The sequence below is a fragment of the Sinocyclocheilus grahami genome, unplaced genomic scaffold (assembly GCF_001515645.1).
Source record: "Sinocyclocheilus grahami isolate Dianchi unplaced genomic scaffold, SAMN03320097.WGS_v1.1 scaffold134.1, whole genome shotgun sequence".
In the NCBI taxonomy this organism is placed as follows: domain Eukaryota; kingdom Metazoa; phylum Chordata; class Actinopteri; order Cypriniformes; family Cyprinidae; genus Sinocyclocheilus; species Sinocyclocheilus grahami.
In genome coordinates, this window is record NW_015505313.1 from 1,902,511 (window position 1) to 1,926,360 (window position 23,850).

At 38.1% G+C, this 23,850-nt stretch overlaps 1 protein-coding gene across 1 annotated transcript in view; it reads left to right on the top strand.

Moving 5' to 3' along the window:
- Positions 1–23,850, top strand: part of LOC107590901 (MAM domain-containing glycosylphosphatidylinositol anchor protein 2-like) — a 192,126-nt gene that overhangs the window by 77,371 nt on the left and 90,905 nt on the right. The window contains exons 3-6 of the mRNA XM_016279849.1: positions 12,079–12,253; positions 16,431–16,627; positions 18,893–19,025; positions 20,268–20,537. Coding sequence (XP_016135335.1) covers positions 12,079–12,253; positions 16,431–16,627; positions 18,893–19,025; positions 20,268–20,537 — 775 coding nt within the window. The remainder of the gene's footprint in view (positions 1–12,078; positions 12,254–16,430; positions 16,628–18,892; positions 19,026–20,267; positions 20,538–23,850) is intronic.

A 23,850-nucleotide genomic window follows, 5' to 3' on the forward strand; every position in this document is an offset into this window, starting at 1 on the left:
ATAGATAGATAGATAGATAGATAGATAGATAGATAGATAGATAGATAGATAGAAAGAAAAAACTGTATTCAGATATTCTGAATATTAAGAATTTCCTTGATTTATGAAAATGTGAATAATTTGCAGGCAAATAAGACTGAAATGGGATTGTGCTTTAGAAAATTTTTCTCATTTATATTCATATTTTTATTTGAAATTTAAATCTGTCAAGTGTTTCCCGATGATTCAGCTTACCCTTCAACATAACACAACTTACCCCAAACGTGGGGCTTTTAAAGTCATATTTCTACTGTACGATGTTATAGATGCTTTTATCTCATTTTAATTGATCGTAGGCATCCTGAAATGCATTTAGTTGTCATAATACCATTCTCTTCTACTCACCTCCAGCATATATGCTACTCAGATATGAACAAGTAACAAAATAGGTAGGAATTATGGTGCTACTGTGAGTCCTAAATCAATGTTATGCTTCTCAGCTAAAGAGGACGCCATATAATCCTGAATAATATGACATTTTGATTATCAGAGGAAGATAACAACATTCTGTGTTTCTGCTTCATGCACTCCTGTATGTATCATTCATCTGTTACGCTTCTGGACTCGCTGCAGTACTCTCCATTTCACCCTCACTCAAGTGGTCTTAATTCTCTCAACGCCCCACTCCTCGTCGTATCTTGCAGAGGGCTTATCAGTCCCGTAGCCTGTGTGCGGTTTTAGATAGGCAGCACTCTACGCCTCTCATCTTGGTCTCAGTGCTGCATTTTCAGTGGAGAGGAAGAGCAGTCCCACTGAGTTAGTGCAGGAGTAGAGACGGCCACGAGGGAAATCACTGAATCTGCACGACTGCAGAAGAGCTCAGTGATTCCCCGAGGAGCACTGTCAGACCTCAGAACGCTAGGAAGAGTCCTAAAATCTAAATGTTTGCAAAGAAATCCTCCTGGCGGTGTGCAGTCATAGTTTTGAGGTAAGCCTTCATTTTGCATTCTACACACAGTTTCTGTGAGGAGTTCGCATTATTTTAATGATCCTGTGACGCTCTTCTCCTCAAATCTGAGCTGTGCCATCCATTTCGTTCACTGTAGCAGGCATGAGAGATGAACAGGATGGGCAGTGTGTGATGAGGTACACCTGAAAGTAATGGTGCCTCATCACCGTTGCTGTTAAGTGCTAAGTGCATCTCTCCTCAGGCTGTTTGCATGCACAGTGGAGTGGCTGGAATGCCAAGCCAGTGGAGGAAGCTGCTGCCCCTTGTGCCCCGGACCTGGAGGGGAGCAAGAAGGTCTATAATACCTGTAGGAATCCGTCTATTAACATTCCATTTCATCTTAATGTCAGATGATCGATGCCGTAGGACTCCCAGGAAGTATGTGATTTGAAATCTGCCATTTTTGCTTGCAGGTTCTTAGTTCTAGCCAATCGAGTCAATAATCTGAGCCATAAACGCTGTAAAAATATTTAATGCTGCCAAAACAAAACTGAAAAACTGGTAAAACATCTAGTTATAGTACCTGTAATGAAATGTTAGTGATATATGCTGCTTGTAAATAAAACAAAAACATAGTCAGAATTCATGGCTACTTTTGAATGGCCCTCATTAATAGGTGTAGTTATGGCAACTACCAGCAGGTATGCCAAAAATTATAGAGTGCAACAGTGACTGCCTTCTTTTTTAGCTGCCTTTGTTCCAGAAGTATTTTTCCCATTAACATTTTCAAAAACAGATGTCTTTGTTTCTGAGATATAAGCCATGAACCAAACCAACCATATATATATATATAATATAAATACAACTATTACAAAAGGTTCAAGTGGTTATTGATGATCCAGAAGGAAAAACAATGCATTAAGGGCCAGGGGCGTAATCTTTGAAACGGAATGAAGATGTGTAAATTTTTCTTATTTTGCCTAAATATCATATTTAGGCTCTTAATGCATCATGTTTCCTTCTGGAGCGTCTGTGGGCGTTTGAACTTTTTGTAACAGTTGCATGTAAGTCCCTCAGTTGTCCTCAGTGTGAAAAGATCATACAATCATTGTTGGAAAGGGTTCAAATATGCAAAAGATGCTTGAAAAACAAAGAATTGTTGGGACAAAGAATTTTTTTGAAGAACAGCTGGCACTTTAACTGTTCAGAACAAACAAGGGACTCATGAACAGCTTTCACAAACCAAACAAACGCACAAAAAAACAGCTGTGGATCATCCAGGTAACAACACGGTATTTAAACTTTTGAACGGGATCATTTTTATAAATTCAACTATTATTTTCTCTTGTGGACTATATGTAAACATCTTTTATGTGAAATCTTATTCAGGTCAGTACTAAATAAAAATAACATGCATTTTGAATGTGGTCAGAATTATTGACAAAAAAATTTGTGAAAATAAATCTGCAATTTTTACCCTTTGGATCTTCCATTCAAAAATTTAACCTTTTATGCATCCACATTTACTCCGTACTGTTTAGGGTTGGTTTGTCTGTTTTATGTCCAACATCAAACAGAACCACTATCAAATTAAAGCAAAGAACAATTTATGGATCATTTTATGCTTCTAAATTGTATGTTTGATGACTGATATTGAAGCAATTTGTTGTTTTAATTGTTTAAGCGAACAGTTGTGTTGGTGCATGCAGTGGGCATTTTTTGGCTGTGAAAACCCTAATGCACTGAATGTTCTGTGCTGCTTTTGCCTCCCAGTCTTCATTGTAAAAAGATAGGAAGATTTTTGCTGGCAGCCTCATTTTGAATAAATGAACGTGTGCCGCTTCTGATCTCATCTCCGGCTTTTGCTGACTCCCTTACCTTGAGTGTAAATAAGGAAAGATTTTTAATGAATTATCTACTCTTTTCCACTTTAAGGCAGTCTTGCCATTTCTGCTTTTTAGAAGTTAATGACAGTAAACATGAAATATGACTATTTCCAGACCTATCTGAAGCAGAGGGTATCACATAATGCAGTAGGTTGTCGGAAAATGCACTACAGGAACATTTATTATCTAAAATTAGAAAGCGTACTTGGTACCGGTACAGCTTATTTCTACAGTACAAACACAAAATCTAAAAGTTGTTCTGAAATGGATGACGTGTCAAAGATCATCATGTGTAATTGTTAGGAACAGACAAACATTTAATCTTTTACTATCCCAGTCAAAGCATGTGTATATATACTGGTCCAAAGACAGACTGTTTAGCATGGGCTCTTTAGCCCCTGCTGTTTGATGCCGTAACTACACCATCTGGACCCATAAACGTCTTTTTCTGTTGACATTCATTCAGAATTATATCCCAGCAGCATATTCTGCTAACTTAAGAGCTATTTTTATCATGGTTCTAGTGACATCACAGAATCTTTCCTGTCATCTTATTTAAATGTAAAGCTCCCTTTAGGTTCTGTTACACAGATATTATTAACACTATACAAATAATGTATTTTTTATTTTATTGTAAAACATTTTTTTTAAAACACTGGAGATGGAATGAAGATTGAATATCTTATTCAAAATGATACATAACCACATATGACAACTAAAGTCTTCTGTTGTCCTTAGTACTGCAAATTGTGACCAAATGCACTCGCCGTGTTCCTTAATTACCACGGTTTTATTTATGGCTCTGTTCCAGAATCTTTGTCTTAGTCAAATTAGTACCAGGGTCATCTTAGATAGATTTCTTACCATGCAGCAAAGCATATTAATTGGTAATTAGCATGAACTCTCAAAACTCCAACTCTTTGTTTCAGTTCTGCCATTACTGAACCAGTTCCCATAGATCCCACAGACAGTGAGTGGGCCAGAGAAAGATACGCCCAGGGCTGCTTTATGATAGACTGAGGGGGCTGGAGGCTATATATAGTGCTCTTTATGGGTGTATTCAGTCTGCATTTGACACACTGGGCCCGTCGTCACAGAACTCCCATCAGTGTTCTGGCTCAGGCACTCTCTGGTGCTGATCAACTTAATGCTGGCAGGGGCAGAAATCTCAGACTTGACAAAATTATTAGGATGAGATGTTTGTAATACTTCAGACATGAGTACCTTTTATAGTTATTTTATTGTTATAAACATGTTATAACATTACAGAATAGGGATAGCTCATCAAAAAAAATTTAATGATGTCTTTATTTATTATAAAGACATAATTTATGTGTCATACTTATGCCTATTTTCTTTCTTTTGTGGAACGCAAAAAATATATTTGATGCATTTTTTTGTCAAAGGGGTCCATTTGGGGTTGATGTTATTGGTGTGTTGCCATATTTAATTTGAGATTTGTATTTATTAGTTGATCAGTGATTTGATTTGTTCTGATTTGGGAGTGAATATCCACTTAAAATTAAGTATTATCATCATACAATGTAATTGTATCACTTTAGTTATATGAATTACATTTTTGGATTTTCCATTTTTGGAGCTTGAAACTTGTGGACCCCATTAGCTGTATGGACAAAAACAGCTGAAATATTCTTAAAAATATCTTCTTTTGTGTTCCACGGATATTTAAAAAATGTTTCAACTGTTTTTGTCTATATAATTGGGGTCCAAAACACATACATTGGACCCCATTGACTTCCATTGTATGGACCAAAAAAAAAAAACCCCGGTTAGGGTTAGACAAATGTTACCCTAACCCTAACTTATAAGGGTCATAAGGGTCAATTTTTCAAAATTGAGATTTATACATCACTTGAAAGCTGAATAAATAAGCTTTCCATTGATGTATTGTTTGTTAGGACAATATTTGGCCGAGATACAACTATTTGAAAATCTGGAATCTGAGGGTGCCAAAAAAATCTAAATATGGAGAAAATAGCCTTTAAAGCTGTCCAAATGAAGTTCTTAGCAATGCATATTACTAATCAAAAATTAAGTTTTGATATATTTACAGTAGGAAATTTAAAAATAATATCGTCATAGAACATGATCTTTACTTAATATCCTAATGATTTTTGGAATAAAAGAAAAACATACAATGTATTGTTGGCTATTGCTACAAATATACCCGTGCTACTTAAGACTGGTTTTGTGGTCCAGGGTCACATTTTTCAAAATATCTTCATTTGTGCTCCACAGAATAAAGTCATACAGGTTTGGAACAACATGAAAGTGAGTAAATGAGGACAGAAATTTAATTTAGGGGTAAACTAGCCCTTTAAAGTGAAACCCTGAGTTTCAATAACTGTAATGTGAAAATGTCCCTTCCCTCCTGTACTCGGAATCAATGTTTCCCCTGTATTATATGGCTTGAGGTCTGGAGGGCTGTCATTTCCACTGTTTTATGACTATTTATGGAGGCACTTTGGTTGTGAAGGCAGTGGGCTGCCATCAAATTGTTTTCACTTTCCACCCCCAACATATCTCTTGAGTCATGATCTCTACTAACAGAAATAAATAATAAAACAGAGGTTTTTGATTTATGTGCTACTTTTTTATTCCACACAGTCCCAAAGTCTTGAATGCATACATTAAATGAAGGAAGTTAAAGTACAATAAGTCTTAATGATTCGAGTGGGTCATCTTTTCTTACGTATTATGCTGAATTACTGTCACATAATGCACAAACGATTATTCAGTTCCACTTTCTCACCTCTGAAAGTAGGAATTCCTATTTGTGTGCTGTCAGCCATAGCCCACCTCAGTGCATGCAGACATACAGGGCTAAGCACTTTTCTCTAGGTGCCTTATTTTCTGTTCGAGCTCACAAAGAAAGCCAGCGTATCTAAGCCCTGCGAGTTCCAATACGCCATTATTCCTAACCAACATCCAATACGTGTGTAAACAAATCTGCCCGCCCTCCATCCTCAGCAAAGCATGAAATGGATTTCATTCTGCCACTTCCAAAGGTTACGACTCTGTTGCGCCCCTAACCGTCGTTTTTTTTTCTTCATAGACCTTCACAAGAAGAAAACCAAGGCCTAGGCGAAAGCAACGCTTGGTCTTTTGAAATTGCAAAGCTGAAAATGCTTTCAATTAGTAAGAGAGGGGCTAATAGTTGGGGTGAGGAAGAAGTTGCTGCTTGCAAGAGGAAGGCGGAGCTTTGATCTTTGTAGCTGGACTCAAGCTGAGTTGCTCCCGCCTCTGAGGTTCTTGAGCAGCAGGGATGATAAAGGGGGGTTCTGTTGTAATGTAGGTCATCTACACAGTAAGTCTCACTCAGGACTTGGTAAGGCCAAGCCAGGCCTGAATGGGCAATTTGCTCCACTTGTCTGGCTGGTTGGCAGACAAGTACACAGAGGGAGCTACAGAATCTCTCTCCCTCTCTCTATGCCCAGCTGAGCTTCGTGGGCAGCGTCTTTTCCCTCGTCTCTCCATGCTTCCTTCTGGCTTATACTGTATTTGTGTGTGTGTGTGTGCGCGCGCACGTTTTTGTGACAAATGAGGACATAAATTTGTATAATGACAAAGGTATGACATAGGTATTACAAGGAGAAGGTGACTTTTCAGGACATTACCCCATGTCCCCACTTTTCAAAACGCTTATAAATCACACAGAATGGAGTGTATTGAAAATCTGAAATAGCACAAAGTTTCCTGTAAGGGGTAGGTTTAGGGGTAGGGTTGGTGTAGGGCAATCGAATATGCGGTCTGTACAGTATAAAAACCATTACGCCTATGGGATGTCCCCACTTTTCACAAAAACAAACCTCTGTGTGTGTGTGTGTGTGTGTGTGTGTGTGTGTGTATGTGTGTTGGTATTAAAAAAGTGAATTGCTATTTGAGATGCACATTATTTGTTTGTTTACCATGAAAAATGTTTGTTTGCCATATAAAATTTTAATGAGGCAATTAAGTAAGGCAATAATAGCTTGGTGTCATGTTGTTCTAAAAGTGGTATTCATACAGTATATTAAACATATTTACTGTTTTGATAAATATTCTGTAGTCCTACTCAAGCTGTAAATATATTCCTCTTCATGGAATGTATGTTATTTCAGCATTTACAGGTGGTAGTCAGTGATTTAATTGCTGTCTGAATCAAAAATCTTGGTGTCTTCCACATCTCGAGAGAAAATGCTGTGCTGAATTTCATGCTGTTTGCAGTCGAGCGCTAGGTTTGTGTGCAAATTTAATTCTGTTTTAAATCGAACAGTTTGCAAGAATGAATCGATAGAAAAATAGTTTTGAAAATCATTTATAGACCACCTCTATGTGCCGTAGCCAAACTATTTGATGCTATGTGTTGTGAAAAGCATTTGCTTATTTTGATAATGGGGACTATTACAGAAATGTACCGATTAAAAAATATAAATAAAATAAGTCACCACCCCACCACAGTGACTAAGATAAATTGTGTAAACTGTTCAAATGGACCTGTCAGACTCTGTTCCGTGTCTGTGTGTGTTTTCTTCCCCCACGTGCTCCATGTGCTGTTTATGTCCTTATTTGGCCTTCCTGTTCCTGTTCCCTGATTAGGTTAATTTGTCTCAGGTGTTTCCAATGTTTATTATGTCATTGATTTCAGCTGTTCCACATTGTGTCCCTCTAGTCCTGTGTATTTAATGGTTTCCTGTTTTGAGTTCTTTGTCCAGTATTGTAAACGTCTACTCCTCGTGCTGCGTGTGTGTCTCCTGATTCCCCTGTGTTTTCTCCAGTTCGGATATAATAAAGACTGCGAATATTGCAACTCCTTCGTCTCCGTGCTCCTTTGTTCCGCCACAGCAGCATAACCGTGACAGAAGACAGCACCCAGGACAGTAAGCGGTGCCCCCTCTCCCCATGTTTGTTTTCCGTTTTTAAAAGTGTTTTGGTTTTCCGTTTGTTTTCCCCCCGAGATCATGGAAATCGCAGCTCGTTTCTCTGCCTTAGTCTCCCCTTCTTCGAGTGCACCTGGGGATTCTGTGGGCTCGCCATGGCAACGGCATTGGATGATGCCACCATCAATTCTCTGTTCTGGCTTGGGGACAACTAACATCACCCCATGGACCTCCCAGACACCTAGGGACTGAGCTGGATGGAAGAGATCCTCCGGTGTCTGGAGAGCGTCCAGCCCCGATCCAGAACCAGCCTGCTGGCATTCCAGAACAAGCCCGCCAGCTGTGCCGATGTCCTCTAACCAAAGGTGGAGGATGAGGAGAAAAAGACTGTCCTCCGCCCTCATCCTAGCCCCAGAGCTCGCTCCAGTGTCGGCTCCAGCCCCCGAATTCAGCCCAAGGAGGGCTCCAGCTCCTGTGTTAAGCCCAGAGAGGGCTCCTGTTCCCGAGTTTAGCCCACGGAGGGCTCCGGTTCCCGAGTTTAGCACAGAGAGGGCTCCAGTCCCCGAGTTTAGCCCAGTGAGGGTTCCTGTCCCTGAGTTTAGCCCAGAGAGGGCTCCAGTCCCAGAGTCTAGCCCAGTGAGGGCTCCTGTCCCCGAGTTTAGCCCAGAGAGGGCTCCAGTCCCCGATTATAGCCCAAGGAGGGCTCCAGTTCCCACGTCCCAAGTTAGGTCTACGGAGGGCTGCTAAAGACTATATTCTCCCCAAGGATTTTTTGGGGGGGTGGGGGGGTATTAGGGGTCCATCCGTGGAGGCCGGGCCGAGTGGCGAAGCTAGGCTCCCCGAGCTCCCTGCTCCACCATGGCCTCCTGAACTGCCTGCTCCGCCATGGCTTCCTGAACTGCCTGCTCCGCCATGGCCTCCTGAACTGCCTACTCCACCATGACCTCCTGAACTGCCTGCTCCGCCATGGCCTCCTGAACTGTCTGTTCCACCATGGCTTCCTAGTCTGCCTGCTTCTCCATGGCCTCCTAGTCTGCCCGATCCGCCATGGTGCCCCAAACTGTTTGATCCGCCGTGGCCCCCTGAGTTCCCTGCTCCGCCATGGCGCCCCGAGCTGCCTGCTGTGCCATGTCGCCCCAAACGGGTACCGCTCTAGAGGCCCGCCGTCCAGTGTCTGTCCTGAGGGACCTCCAGAGCCTGTCTGTGTGTGTTTTCTTCCCCCACATGCTCCATGTGCTGTTTATGTCCTTATTTGCTCTTCCTGTTCCCTGATTAGTTTAATTTGTCACAGGTGTTTCCAATGTTTATTATGTAATTGATTTCAGGTGTTCCTCATTGTGTCCCTCTAGTCCTGTGTATTTAATGGTTTCCCTTTTTTCAGTTCTTCGTCCAGTATTGTAAACGTCTACTCCTCGTGCTGCGTGTGTGTCTCCTGATTCCCCTGTGTTTTCTCCAGTTCGGATATAATAAAGACTGTGAATATTGCAACTCCTTCGTCTCCGTGCTCCTTCCTTCAGCCACAGCAGCATAACCGTGACAGGACCATTATTATGTGGAGCGACTAAGAAAAAAACGATTTAGAGGCAAATCATGTAAACTTGTAAAATTGGACATTAATATAAAATTATTTTGATCTATAAACCTGTATATATGTGGAGTGACCAAATAAGTTAAAGGCAGATTGTGTAAATGGATACAATGGGCAATTGTGAATATGCCTTAATATATAAACCTGTAGAATAAACATGTTGGGGTGACAAAGAAAGAACATAATAACAGGCAAATCATGTGAACTGGTAAAACTGGGTATTAATATAAATATATTTAGTTAAATAAACCTGTAGTTTATACATGTTATTATGTGGAGTGACTAAGAAAAAACATAATTTAGAGGCAAATTGTGTAGACCATGTGAGAAACTTCCAGGCTGTCAAATCACAGAAGACCTCCATCCTCTGTGAATTAATTGCGATCCAAATTCATGACATGCAGATTTTGTTTTACAGACATCCTGCTGAGAAATAATTACCATCCAAATAGAGCTTATGCCATGTATTGATCTGGAGATCAGATTTGTGGTAGAGTATTTGCCTTATTTCCAAGTCAAAACCTTAATGTAAACAGTAGCATCATGATTAGAAAGTCACTGTAATATTTTCAATAGCACATTTAGTTGCTATTTTTCAATATTAGACTCATTACACAGTGGTATGACAAAACTTGTAATATGAACTGGAAAGGATTCTTCTGTATTAGAAACATCACTGCCCCAAGCTATTTCATATAGTGTTGGGGAGAAAATATGCCATGGCAAAGTACCTTTTTTTCAGTGTTGTTGCATATCCTGTTGTTCTCAGAAATACATCTAAGTATGGAAGTAAGAAGAATTGTTAGTGCTTTGATGTCAGTGTTGTTATTGTTAACTAAGGGTGTTTTCACACATGGCCTGTTGTTTCGGAACCTGGCGCGTTTCCCCCCTTAGCACGGTTCGTTTGGGCATATGTGAACACGGCAATTGCACTCGGATCCGCGCCAAAACAATCGGTCCGAGATCGCCTGAACGAGGTGGTCTCGGCTCGATTGAAAACGAACTCTGGAGCGGTTCGGTTGTAGTGAGAAAGCAATCCGATCCAACGGACCAACGAACCAGGCTATATCACAATGTATAATGGGTAATTACGTAAGTTCTGTGAAAAGCATTAGCTTTGTTGTTTTGCTAATACATAAAAATGAACCTGTGAATGTCTGTGTGTGAGCACGTCTTCGCCATTCAAAAATTAAAGCGCACTTTTTTGTTTTATAATGCCGTCTTATTGCTCTTCTGTGTAGTATGTGCATTTTAAAAATGTTTTCCCAATCAATCCTGGACTCCTGCTCAAAATGATAAATTATTATTAACGACAGCTACAAAAAAAAACAACAATAAGCCCGCAAAGCTGTTATTGTTCCATTCTGACAGATGACAGCTGTGACAGCTCAGTGGAATCCCGGAAAATAAACCGTGGAACTTTGACCAATGAGAGAACAGTTTACTCGCGCGTGACTTGTATTAACAAATTTGGTCCGTTTAGAAACTTTGCTGTGTGAAGCGAACCGCACCAAGAATAAAAAGCAACATTGTAATCATTTGAATCCCTGTTTTGGAAAAAAGCAATCGATCTACAGGTGTGAAAACACCCTAAAACTACAACTTTTAAATATTGTTTTCAGTAATTGAAATAAATCTAAAAAATTAATTAAATATAGGATGATAAACTAAAAAGAAAATTATAAATGTTGCCTTGTCAACTAACTAAAGCAAATGTTTAATTTGAAATGTGCTAAATTTACTGTGCAAGGTAAAAAAATATATATATATAAATGGAAATATTTAAAAAGCTAATAAAATTACAAAAGCACATAGCAAAATTATTAAAATTAAACTAAAATTAAAATGATGATTCAAAATATGCTCCGATATCAATATATACTCCGATAGATCTAACTCAGTATGACATAATGACATCATCATCACAGCTGATTGGTTCTCTCCTGTATCGGTAGCCAATGAGCTCGCTGCTCAACATTCAAATACTTAACTAATGTTTGTGGTAGCAGTTTGCAGTGCACTCCAGAAACCCTCCACCTCCACCTTCCCCAGCTCCACCTGTATAGATCTGCTACGGGGTGATTATGTATGCTATGGGGGTTATCCATGTTATATGTGCAGCAGCAGTACTTCTTACATGCTCACAGTAGCATGTTGTGGATGTATTGGCAGTAGCAAGTCTCGGTACTCGCTCTGCCGCAGCAGCGTAGCAGATCTATGCCGCCAAGACCAAATACATTAACATTGTCATGTGCATTACCATGCCAATCCCTCCGAGAGTTGTCATGACAGAATGCTATTTCATGTTGACTTTTAAACTCAGCAACATTATCATAATTTTGTTTAAAACTTTTGATTAAAGTGTCTATGAGCCAATGTGCTTCACCAGAGACCGATATAGAGGAGATGAACCACTCACAGAAAAACTAATGGGAAAATCGCCACATTTATTATGGCATCTGTAGGAATGAAGGTCCCGTCTTTCAGGTAAAAGAGCCATTCTTTTTTATATTGAGGCATTGTCTGTTTTTTTTACTGTAGAGAATGCAAATATGCATAAGCCCCAGCCTGAAAATTCTGTTTTTATCATAATTTGAGCTAGCAAAAATTGCAAAATCGATGCCACCATTGTTGTCATATTTTATGTTATTGAAACAATGATTTAATTATTATCTTGTTTTTTTTACCCAATTCATGTGCTCTAAGGAAGGTAGTAGGCTAGTTTTAAGCCACTAGCTGATGAGTTTCTTTCTGAGCTGATGTGATTTTTTTCTCTCTCTGTTTGTCCCATGTCAGATACGATGGACCAAGACAGCAGGAAGTGCTACTGACCGCTTCCAGGATTCCAGCGTATTCAACGAGACACTGCGCATAACCCGCATCCAGAGGCACCAGGGCGGCCGCTATTACTGTAAGGCTGAGAACGGCCTCGGCACTCCTGCCATCAAATCCATCCGAGTGGACGTCTACTGTGAGTTAACAAGCTCATCCGCCTGTCGGCAAAAAAACCACACACTTGACACACACTCTTGCAAGGCAACGATAGCTTGGTATTAGCCTTTGCTGACTGTGCCTGCATCTCTCTTTTAGCTTTTGAGGTGCATACTCAACCTTGATTCAGCACTTCACTTAAATCCTCAGGTTACGAATCATGGATAATCAGTTGGAAATACACACTTATAAGCAGAATTGTTTGCTGTAGTACCTTCTGGGTTCACTGTTGCTTTTATGCTGTAACCTCAATTTTATAAACCAACAAAGAAAAGGAAACCGAAACTTTTGATTGTAGCATTGCAACAATTGCTTTATCAAAATTATATGTGTATTACAAAAGTTATATATTATATCATGCAGCATAATAATGATTATTTGGATTATTAATCGAGTACTCTTATTGTTTTTTTAAAGCTTATATAACTTCAAGCTTTCCGAAAAAAATTTTTTTTTATTTTTTTTTCATATTCATATTTCATTTTCATATTTCTATATTTGCATTTCTCTTTCCTTTTTTCATGATTATGAAAAAAAAATAGTTAAAAAAACTGGGGATTTTTTAAATCCTTTGCTTGTTAAGCTATTACGAGCCCCCATTATTCAAACCCATTTCTCTGAAATAAATAATAAATGTTAGGCACAGTAATCTAAATAATTTATCATGGCTGGATGACCTTCCAGCATTGTTTATAATGGGCCAGAACGTTTTCTAAGCGTTAATGTGTTTCTCACTTGCTGCTTTATGCAGCTTGGAGAGAGACAGTGGCACAAATTCCAAGCACATTTTACATGCCTACTTTAGCACAATATTCACTAACAAAACAGGGTGTTATAGTGACTAAATCTCAGCCTCTTAAGGAGCTAGCCATTAGCCACAACCTTTGTGCCCTTCAGCAATGCATGTCCCTGAAATAAGTGTACTGTAAGTCACTTTGAATAAAAGCATCTGCTAAATAACTGCTTAGAAAATATTTTAGCCACTTATGGTGTCATTTAATGATACAGACACAATAGCAAAATGTGTTAATGAATGGACAATGACACAAGGCAGTGCTCAAGGAAACAAAATACTGTATTAGGACATTTACTAATAATATACATTTAAATCCTTCAACGTTGTACCCACAAGGCACTTTCTGTATAATATTACTTAGTTATGCTATCTGCAACAGCTACAAGTTTGCATTGCTATATACTGTATGTGAAATTTTACCAGATATATATATTTTTTACATTGTGTCATTGTTTTTTTTATAAATTAATATTTGATGCATTAAATTTATTTAAAATGACAGTAAGCACATTGCTAATGTTACAAAATATTTATATTTCAAATAAATGCTGTTATCATTAAATGCTAACCTTTTTATTCATTAAAAATCTATTAATTAAAACTGTTTTCAACATTGATAATGTTTCTTGAGCACCAAATCAACATATTAGAATGATTTCTGAAGGATCATGTGACACTGAAGACTGGAGTAATGATTCTGAAAATGCAGCTTTGCCATCACAGAAATAAATGACTTTTTGTGATGATGATTTTTAAAATATATTTAAATAGAAAATGGCTCTTTTAAATTAAAATAATATTTCACAATATGTTTGATCAAATACATGCATCCCTTAAGCAAAAGAGACTTCTTTTCAAAAACATTAAAAATCTTTCCAACCGCAAACTTAAAATATATCAAAGAATACATTGAGGTGTCTCATCATACTAGTGATTTATGGAAACCATTAACTCTGCCTATGTTTCATTACCACTTTATGTTTGAAATGAATTACCTCTGATATGGTCGGACTTGCAATATCTGGGCTATAATGGAGCATGTGTTATTTCATGTATTTCTTGTCTAGCACATTCTTAGATCATCAAAAGCCAGACAGTCAGATTTTTTTATATGACTCATCATAAGAGCATATCTCATCTAGGTCTCTTTCAAAGAGTATTGCACTCACACACATCATCATTTTAAGTCCGTGAACACTTTTATTTTCTTCGAGATGCCACATGGCCTCATTATCGACTTAAAGGCACTTCTCGTTGAAGGTCTGGCAACTTTGTTGAAATCAAATTCAAGCCTTTGAATAGGTGACGAAATGCGTAAAATGAGAGGTTTAATGAATGAGTGAAATGAAAATGAGGATTATTCTTCAAAGAGACATCAGTGTCAGTAAGCTTGCTCCTGAATTTTTCCAAGTTTCAAAGGTTTACTCCTCTGCTATCGGAACCATCAAAAGCTATCACGACCTGTCAAAAAAGGAGTTGTGTGTTGCCTCTGTTCCCTACAGACACGGAGGAGCCATAGATGTTGTAAAGTGATTTACGGTAGCACAGAGAGATGAATAGGAGGAGCGATGGACGATGGCAGGCAGCATTGCCGTGGGGAGACAATGAGGAGCAAGTCATTACCCTTGAATTAGAGAACAGGCCTCAGCTTGTCATTTTTATTCCAGCTTCATGGTGGACTATTCGCTGGTGGGCACTCGCTTTTATCGATCAGAGACATGCTACTCCTGATGCAGTGATCAAAGCCTAGATACATGTCATTGATAAAGAACAGCCAACACACTGCCGATAAACAACAGAGTGCTTCGATTTGGAGTGCCCACGTTGTCTCTGAGTGTGGCAGCACTCACTAGTCATTCGTTTAAAGCACTCAAGATGGACAGTAGCGATATTGATTGCATTCAGGTTTATATTAGTCCCAAAGTGGTCAACTTCAGCCTTGGATCGTGAATAAATCAGTGACCTTTTTCCAATAAAAGAGACAATTTTCTGTCATCATTTACTCACCCAAACCTGTATGACTTTCTGTTTCGTGAAAGTATTAAAAATATCACCTGGTGTGCTGGAAAATATCACCAATGCTGTCAGTCAAATAGTTACTGAGCAGATTGATTAATGATTTCAAACAAGAGAAAGAAAGATTTTGAAAGGCTTGGTGTATTTATAGCTGAGAGTCGAGGAAGGTTTGTGCTTTGAGGGCAGTCTGTAAAAGCACATGGCTCCTCGTTCAAGCACTCTATGATAATTACTGTGGCTCTTGAAAAAAATTACGGTTGTAAAAATACTCACGATTCAAGCGCCAAAATACAGGTGCCCAAGTGGTCCATCATTTTAGACATTATGTTTGCTGTTAACGCTTGTATGTTTCTGCACCCACTTACTGCTGTTTTCAAAGTGTTTAAATTTATAGATTTTTCCAGACGGAACTAAAAGAGTAAATAAAAATAGTTTGATGCTATCGCAAGGCTGTGCTTTCATCAGAATCTGTTGCACAAATTTTATGAAAATGACGAGATGAATGCTGTTTGGATCTTTAATAACTGAATACACATTTCAGGTAACACTTTACAGTGCGATTCAATGTGTTAACATTAGTTAATGCACGATCAAACAATAAACAATGTGTTTACAGCATTTATTGATGCTGATTAATATTAATTTGTTATATCTTAGATATTGCATGAACTAAGAACCTTATTGTAAAGTGTTACCAGATTGCATTTGATCTCAATAACATATATGCGTTTTAACTGGTGTTTAATGGATTAGGTTGGTTTTAAATGAGTTAAAAATGTAGAAAGTAATTTATGTCTATCTTGGACCGTAATGAATAGGCTACTGTATGAATTGCGCTCCAGTAAATTTCAATTCTTTTATGGGCTTCTTCTTAATTTAGGTCGTTTTTGGCTCATTAAGCAATTCGACAAATTATGCCTTCAATCTCTGAGCAGCTTGGAAGGAAACAGGGAAAAATCACACTATAATGTTGGAATTATTATCACATATTAAGGTATATTTAGCAACAACTTAATGCTAGTAGTGACATGTGCATTTGAATTGAGCTTATGACTTTTTTGAATTGGGGCATGAATATGAATGCATGAAGTGTGGCATAAATAAACCTAAATATGGAAGTTGTTGTTTACCTGTAACCTAGTTTTCTGTTTATTTACATGCTGTCATTTCCATACTTCAGTCCTACATGCCTGTGTTTATTGAAGCCTTTTTTAAATATACCTAGCTAGAGTTCTAGATGGCTATTGCTGTCTACCACCATCTGCGCAAAAGTCTCATAGCCATTTTTCAGGGCAATTTGAGCGATGTTAAATCAGTGTGATCGACCCATCCGTTTACATTTCAGATTTAGATGACCCCATTGTGACGGTCCATCAGAGTATAGGAGAGGCAAAGGAACAGTTCTACTATGAGAGGACAGTGTTCCTGCGGTGTGCTGCCAATTCAAACCCTCCAGTGCGGTACAGCTGGAGACGGGGGAGGGAGTTCCTGTCTCAAGGTTCGGACAAGGGTGTGGAGATCTATGAGCCGTTCTTCACACAGGTGAGACGTTAGCTCAGACGTACTGTATTCAAAGCAGTAATGTCAATTTATAGTATATGTGTGCATATACACTGCTATTTAAAAGTCTGAGGTCAGTAGATTTCATTTAAAACAGTTGATTTCTTCTTTTCAGCAAGGATGCATTAAATTCATCAAAAGTGACAGAAATGCATAATGTTTATAAAGATTTATTTTAAATGCTGATCTTTTGAACTTTCTATTCATTACAAATATATTCCACAAAATGTTAATCAGCAGTTTTCAATATTGATAAGAAAAGCATGAATGATTTCTGAAGGATCATGTGACACTGAAGACTAGAGTAATGGCTGCTGAAAATTCAGCCTTGCCAACACAGGGATAAAAAACATTATAAAATACAGTAAAATAGAAAACAGTTATTTCCAATTATAATAATATTCCAAAATATTGCTGTTTTTCTGTATTTTTATTTAAATAAATGCAATCTTGGTAAAAAAAAAAAAAAAGCATAAAACACTTTTAAAAGTATGAAAAAATCTTACAGACTCCAACCTTTTGAATGGTAACATAACTGCATCAATAGTGTTAAAATGGTCAATATACGCTAGGAGTATGACAACAATTGAAGAGAGCATTAATTATTTTATATCACAGTACCCATATATATCACTATATTGTTGTTTTTGCTGACAATTTTATAAATTAAATATATGGCATTAAATTAAATTAAACTACTTTAAATTCGGATTAGATTTGCTATGTTTGAGGCCATTGTAAAATAGCTGATATACAGTGTGCATCAGTATTGACATTTAACACTATAACTTTAAAATGAGAGAATATGAAAGCCTGAGTTGCTTGAAAACATCTGATGAACTTAATTGCTCTTGCATGAAAGATGTTTCAGCTATCAGGAGAGAAAAAGAGGGAGCATCAGTTTGACATTTTGAGTGTTATCTGGTCCAGGAGGACGCACATCATCTGACAGTTAAAAAAAAGTCTGCTTTCAAAACACTGCTTTGTCACATCCGATATGGCACAGTGATTGGCCCAGAGTGGATCCATGCTGGTAATTAGTCCTAAGACACAGGGTATTTCAGGACCTGTTTCGCTCTTCTTATTCCCTACAGAGAATCAATCACGCAACATTAGTCTGTGCACTTAAAGGAGATTCTGCATGTTATTTTCAATAGAGCCTTCTTTATCTTTCAGCCTCTTCAGAACTATGAATATGAAACTAATGCACTGCAGCTTTCTGTCAATGTCTCGGGTTAAAAAGCAGATCAAAAGCTAAGTATCTTCAGAAGATTTTGGTATCAAGCAGTGCTTCTATTTTTAACTGATGGACTTTAAAATGCCTGTCTTTGTAGAGATTGACCTCATGTAAAGATGATACAAAAATAAGTTACTTATTATTAGATAGAAGTGAGTCGCTTGTGCACGTAATCAACTGGTTCTTAACTGGTTTGGCTTCAAAATATAACCTTATTATTTTGCCATCCTAACCATGCACCATTATATGGCATAGCATTGTTTTCCATGCTGTTTGTGATCAGTATAGATCTGCGACAATTTTTTTGGGGTCGCTAACCACCAATTAAAAACCAATGCTGTATTGTAAAATGAAACTCTCAGGACTTTCAAATTGTGTAAGATTACTCTATAAAGCTCCAGTAGCCGAAGGGGGTACAAGACCAAAATGAGCAAATTAGCAGAAGTCTTTTAAAGCACAAAAAAGCTCAGATAAAGTCAGATTAATTGGATATGGCTAGTTTTTTCCTATATCCTTTGGCTTGTTGGATGTGTTCCGAATAGTGTTTTATGTGTAGAGAAGATCAGTTTTTGATTTCTGAGCAATGATAGCATGTATCTATTTTATTTTCATTTATTTTATTTTAATTAACAATTTTTTAAGTGCATCATTACTGATCAAACTGAGCATGCTCAGCAGCCTTAGTTGGACCTTTACCACTGAATTTGAAAAGTAACAGCAAGTAAGTTCTTAATGTTTAATATTTTAGTTGTGTAAGTTGATCATACTGAATGACCTAAAAGTTGACTTTTTCTACACTCAATAATTTAATCAGCCTTTAAAATACAGTTTGTCTGACAAAATGGAAGTTGGATTTTTTTCACAGTTGAATAATATTAATATTAATAGAATATTTAAATAGTTTTTTTGGTGCTGTGTTAGATCATCTCCATGTCCAGTGTAAAATCTGTGTACAAAAGCAAAACCCGCTGAGTTTCTGCTTCATACAATGTCTTCTGCTTGGTTTGCAGGGGGAGACCAAGATCCTGAAGCTAAAGAACTTGCGTCCTCAGGACTACGCTAACTACACGTGCACTGCCTCTGTCCGCAATGTCTGTGGCATCCCCGACAAGAGTTTGCTATTCCGGCTCACCAACAAAACTGGTGAGAGCGATACCAATGCCTCCTCCTCGTGCACAGCATTGTCTGTTATTTTAGTCTCCTTCTGCTATATTTGAGCCGTCCAACGAGTAAGAAATTACATGCGAGCAGCACCACAGAAGCAACTCTCAAAAGGAAGTGCCCTGAGGCTCTTGTCACCACAAGTGCTGTGTGGTCTGATAATCAGCGAGCTGTGAGTGCTGCATGTGTTATTGAGTATGTTACGCCTGTTACATTTAGAGGCCTGCTGCTACTTTTCTCCTCCTTCGTCAGTTGATGGCTGAAGAAACCACCCCGGGCTGATGTTTTCACCACTGGCCTTGCAGTTAATTCAGTCCATGGCAAAACCATATTCTTAAGGAAATGGCCCTGCGGGTCCCTGTGCTCCTTATCTGTCTCGGTGGGCTTCACATGCTACTGCGGCGAAGACCTGACCTTTACGGAATCCATTAAAGAATGAACAGAGTCGGCAGACCTTTCCCTCCGGCCATCTCTGTTTCTCTATCTTCCTCTCTCACTCCACCACCCCTCCCATCCCGCTCATTTTCTTGCACTATACTTCTTTCTCACCTCTTTTCTGTCTCTCAGTGCATTTCTGGCAGCACGTTGGCTGATGAGGATGATCGTGGCACAATCCCGGGGATTGACTGATTGCTTTGCCAACTTGAAGGCCCTTACATCACAGCGTGCCAGTGTGCTCATGGGAGAAGGCCTTGATTATATAGATTGGATATGGTCACCTATTGCATTACGGGACCAAGTAAATCACTCCCTTTGGGTGATAATTGTAAACACCACTTTTTAAAATATAAACGCATTAGCTGTGCAAAGCATACAGAATGGTAATCCATACAACCCCAGTTGTTGAATCAATGTCTTCCCAAGTGGAATGATAGGAGTGTGTAAGAAAAATACTGATATGTTAAACTTTTTAAACTATAAACCATCACTTCTGGCCAGCTGTCATATATGCGTTCACTTGACGTAAAGACGATGGTAATCCATTTAACCCCAGTTGATGAATCAGTGTCTTCTGAAGCGAAACAATAGGTGTGTGTGAGGAAAATACTAAATTGTCAAACTTTTTAAACTGCAAGACATCACTTCTAGCCAACTGTAATACGTGCGTTTGCTTGACGTAAATGTCAAACACCATGTAAGTGCAGCAGCAAGTGTCCTTTTAAAAAAGAAAATAGGTATTTCACATAAAGATGATAAGAGTTACCCTGTCTGTTTTTGTCCTAGCCTCCCCGACTATTAAGCTGCTTGTGGAAGACCCCATTGTGGCCAACCCTGGACAGACAGTGGTCCTGGTGTGCATCATCTCTGGAGGCGAGCCCACCCCGACCCTGACATGGGTTCGGAACAATGAAGAGCTTCCAAAGAAGAGCAATCTCAACAGTGAGACCCTCACAATACCTGCCATCAGTACAGAGGATGCTGGTGTTTACAGCTGTGTAGCCAGTAACAACGTGGGTAATCCTGCAAAGAAATCCACCAACATTGTCGTCAGAGGTGAGAAACGAGGCCTTGAGGCTTTGCTGGTTTAGTTTGTTCGTGCTAGATGTATCATAGTTTCTGTCAGTTTTTGGAAATTGTTTATTTGCAGAAGGTGTAAATAGCACTGGCCATGCAGGGAACCCCAAGAGTCTGGTGGAACCTACCAAATGTTGTCTGAGTTGGATATTGAAAAAGTGGCATGGAGTGTAAAGCATGTGTATTAGTATCTTTGCATGGACAACCTGAGTTTACATTTGGCTTGTGGTATTTTCTTATGCCATCCTCCATCTCTTCTCTCTATTGTTTCTTGTCTCCGTTCTCATCAGGAAATCTCAATATGTTTGTAGTTAAAATGATTGTAAAATTTAGAACCAAAACAAACCACATCACTGTTCTGGAGGCTTAAGAAAAAATAAATGTGCCAAGCCCACTTGTTTATTTATATAAAATAGTATTAGAATTTGAATTGTTCCCTCATGTTGAATTATAGAATGAAGCTATGGACAAAATTAAATTTTGAAGCCAATGGAAATTTGTGTGAAACCTTTTCAACACAAATAAATACGAAACTTGTTTCAATTGGTAGCCTGAAAGAAAAAGAATTCACATTTTCCATTAAAAATTTAAGCAGCACAACTCTTTTTTTTAACATTTATAACAAAATGAAATGTTATTTGAGCACAAAATCAGCATATTAGAATGATTTCTGAAGGACCATGTGGCACTGAAGATGGGAGTAATGGATGCTATCACAGACATAAACTGCATTTTAAAATATATTAAAAAAAATTTATTATTTGTAGTAGTAGTAATATTTCGCAATATTCGTATTTTACAGTTTTTTTAGATTAAATAAATGCAGCCTTGGTAGACATAAGAGACATTTGAATGGTAGTGTTTATATAGGATGCTATGTACTTGACAAAATGCAAATAGTGTATGTTAGTATTTACACTGGGGGTGTAAATAGCATCTAATTTTCTTTACACTCAGTGTAAATTGCCTCCACCGATAAGTTTTGCAAGCCTCTCAAGTTTGCTGTCAGCATTTTCCTCTATACCCATTTCCATTTATCAGTGCATAATGAATTACTTTATGATTATCATGGAAGCAGAATGACAGTGCATGGGGGTAATAAATATCTTGACAATGAATGCAGTGTGCAATTATGAATGATGACTGACAGTATGCATGGAGAAAGCAATCAAGTTGTGGTTTGACGCTAATGTGAAAGGACGAAGATGTTGCAACAGCTTAAGCATTATTAGAATACTATTTGTTGAAACTTTCTTGATGGTTTGAAAGAGCCTTGCTCTGAAAAGTTTTATAAATACGTGCTTTTCCAGCCAGCATCATTACCTAGTGCAATGAATATCCATGACTTTCACATATTACATCTAGCCAAAAGAACAGAGTGAAATGGAGAAAAGGATTTGCTTTTTCAGGCATCTGTGTGCGTGTGGGATGCTCTCTGAAGAAGCTTTACTATCCCCGCTTGGAGCAGCTGTTGTAGCTTACTTCACAGTTACTCCTTCCCAAGGCTGATCCCCGGTGTGCACAAAAAGCTGTTTACACATCTGGAGGTCCAGGTTTTAATGTGAATCCCTTACTGTCTGTCAACTCACCGGGTCTGGGGAGCACAGTGAGATTACGAATTTCCATGGAGCCGGGGTTCTGTGTGAGACTGGAGGGTACGATGGGAGTCAGATGTCTTGCCAGTGAGGAGGATCATCTTGGTGAGGTAGACGGCAGAGGGGAAGAGGATCATACCAAAAAAAAAAGAAATTGGCCATGTGTAATTCCCCTAGCTCTTCTCACATCAAAGAGCAATAGTTTGTGGTTAGTATCATTACTGAGAACTTCAGTAGCTTTGGGTTTTTTTGGGGGCAGTCTAATTTTCAGAAACCTTTTTAAATCTCTTTTTTACGGTTTGATTGAACTGATGAGCGTAATTATTGTGGTGAATGGATTCTTACAGAATACTTAACAGTTTGTATCTCTCAGCATTCTTTTTTCTCACATAAAATTATTAAACTCAAATAAGTAATCATTTTTTTGTTCCATTTAGTTGGTAATTTAACAAGCAAGATAATACTATCAGCTGGACATTATTGTAAATTATACAACAGTTAGTTCCAGTCCTCAAATTTGATTGGTTGAGCAGCATTCCCAGAGTGCTAATATAACAGTCTAACAGCACTGGGAGATTTCACTTTTTCTATCACTCTGCTTGGTAAAATGTTCTGCACATTATATTATTATACCAGTAGGTGGTGTTAAGTGACTAATTGAGTGTGTCATTGTAATCATTTGGTCAACAGATTCATTAAAAATGTTGATGCATTAAGGAATAAAGCAAGTGGCTGTCTTTATGAATGAATAATTGAAGCACACATTTAACTGGTAAATTTAAAAAAACACTGATCGATTCAGGAATGAAACAAGTGACTCTTGCTAAGAGTGAGTCATTGAATCATTCATTCAGTTAATTAATTCAAAACATTGATTAATTTGAATCAATGAGTAAAGACATTCAAAAACACAGATTCGTTCAAGAATTGGAGGCATGCAGCAATTCTGCTGCTGTGTTGGCAAAGCAAAAGCAGGCAAAGTAACTAGCAAATTTGTTTAAAATGTATGTTACTCAATATTAAAATTGTTCATTGAATTATTGTATAAAAGCATTATCACACTTGCAATTGTGTTGCTTTTGCTGTAAATTAGCCTCTTAAACAATTTCCACGTTAGAAAGCAGTTGCTTATTGCCTAACATTACCTTCCGAGACACTTTTTGCATTATTCATTCGTTCATTGTAATATTAAAATGCTATTATTTTAACATTCATTTCCATTATAAGATTTTGTTTACTCACACATACTGATTCTCTGGTGGCTCTGTTTTTGGTCCTGATTGCTTTTCTATAATCGCTGTTGCAGAAACAGACAATCCCGAGCCACTAAAGAGACTTTTTTTGGAGCATTAGACATGCAATTATTTTGTCTGACTGCTTCTTTTTTTTTCAAACCTAATGATCCAAAACCCTTATAACACTATTAGAGTATTTTCAATGTATTAATTGACTCTCACAACAAACGAAATGAACTTCCCATAATGCCGTTGACCTTACTTTTGTTCTTTTCTTGATGTATTTGCCACCTTCTGCTCATTTTCTACTACATTACATGGACAACATGAATGTCGCAAATATCATTGTCACAACTTTATGGCTCACTTGTGGCCAACACTGCATTTTCATCCTAGCCATGTTGGCCAGGCCATTTAGGTTTAATATGCTTCTCTTATGGATGGAAACAACACTGTTGGGCA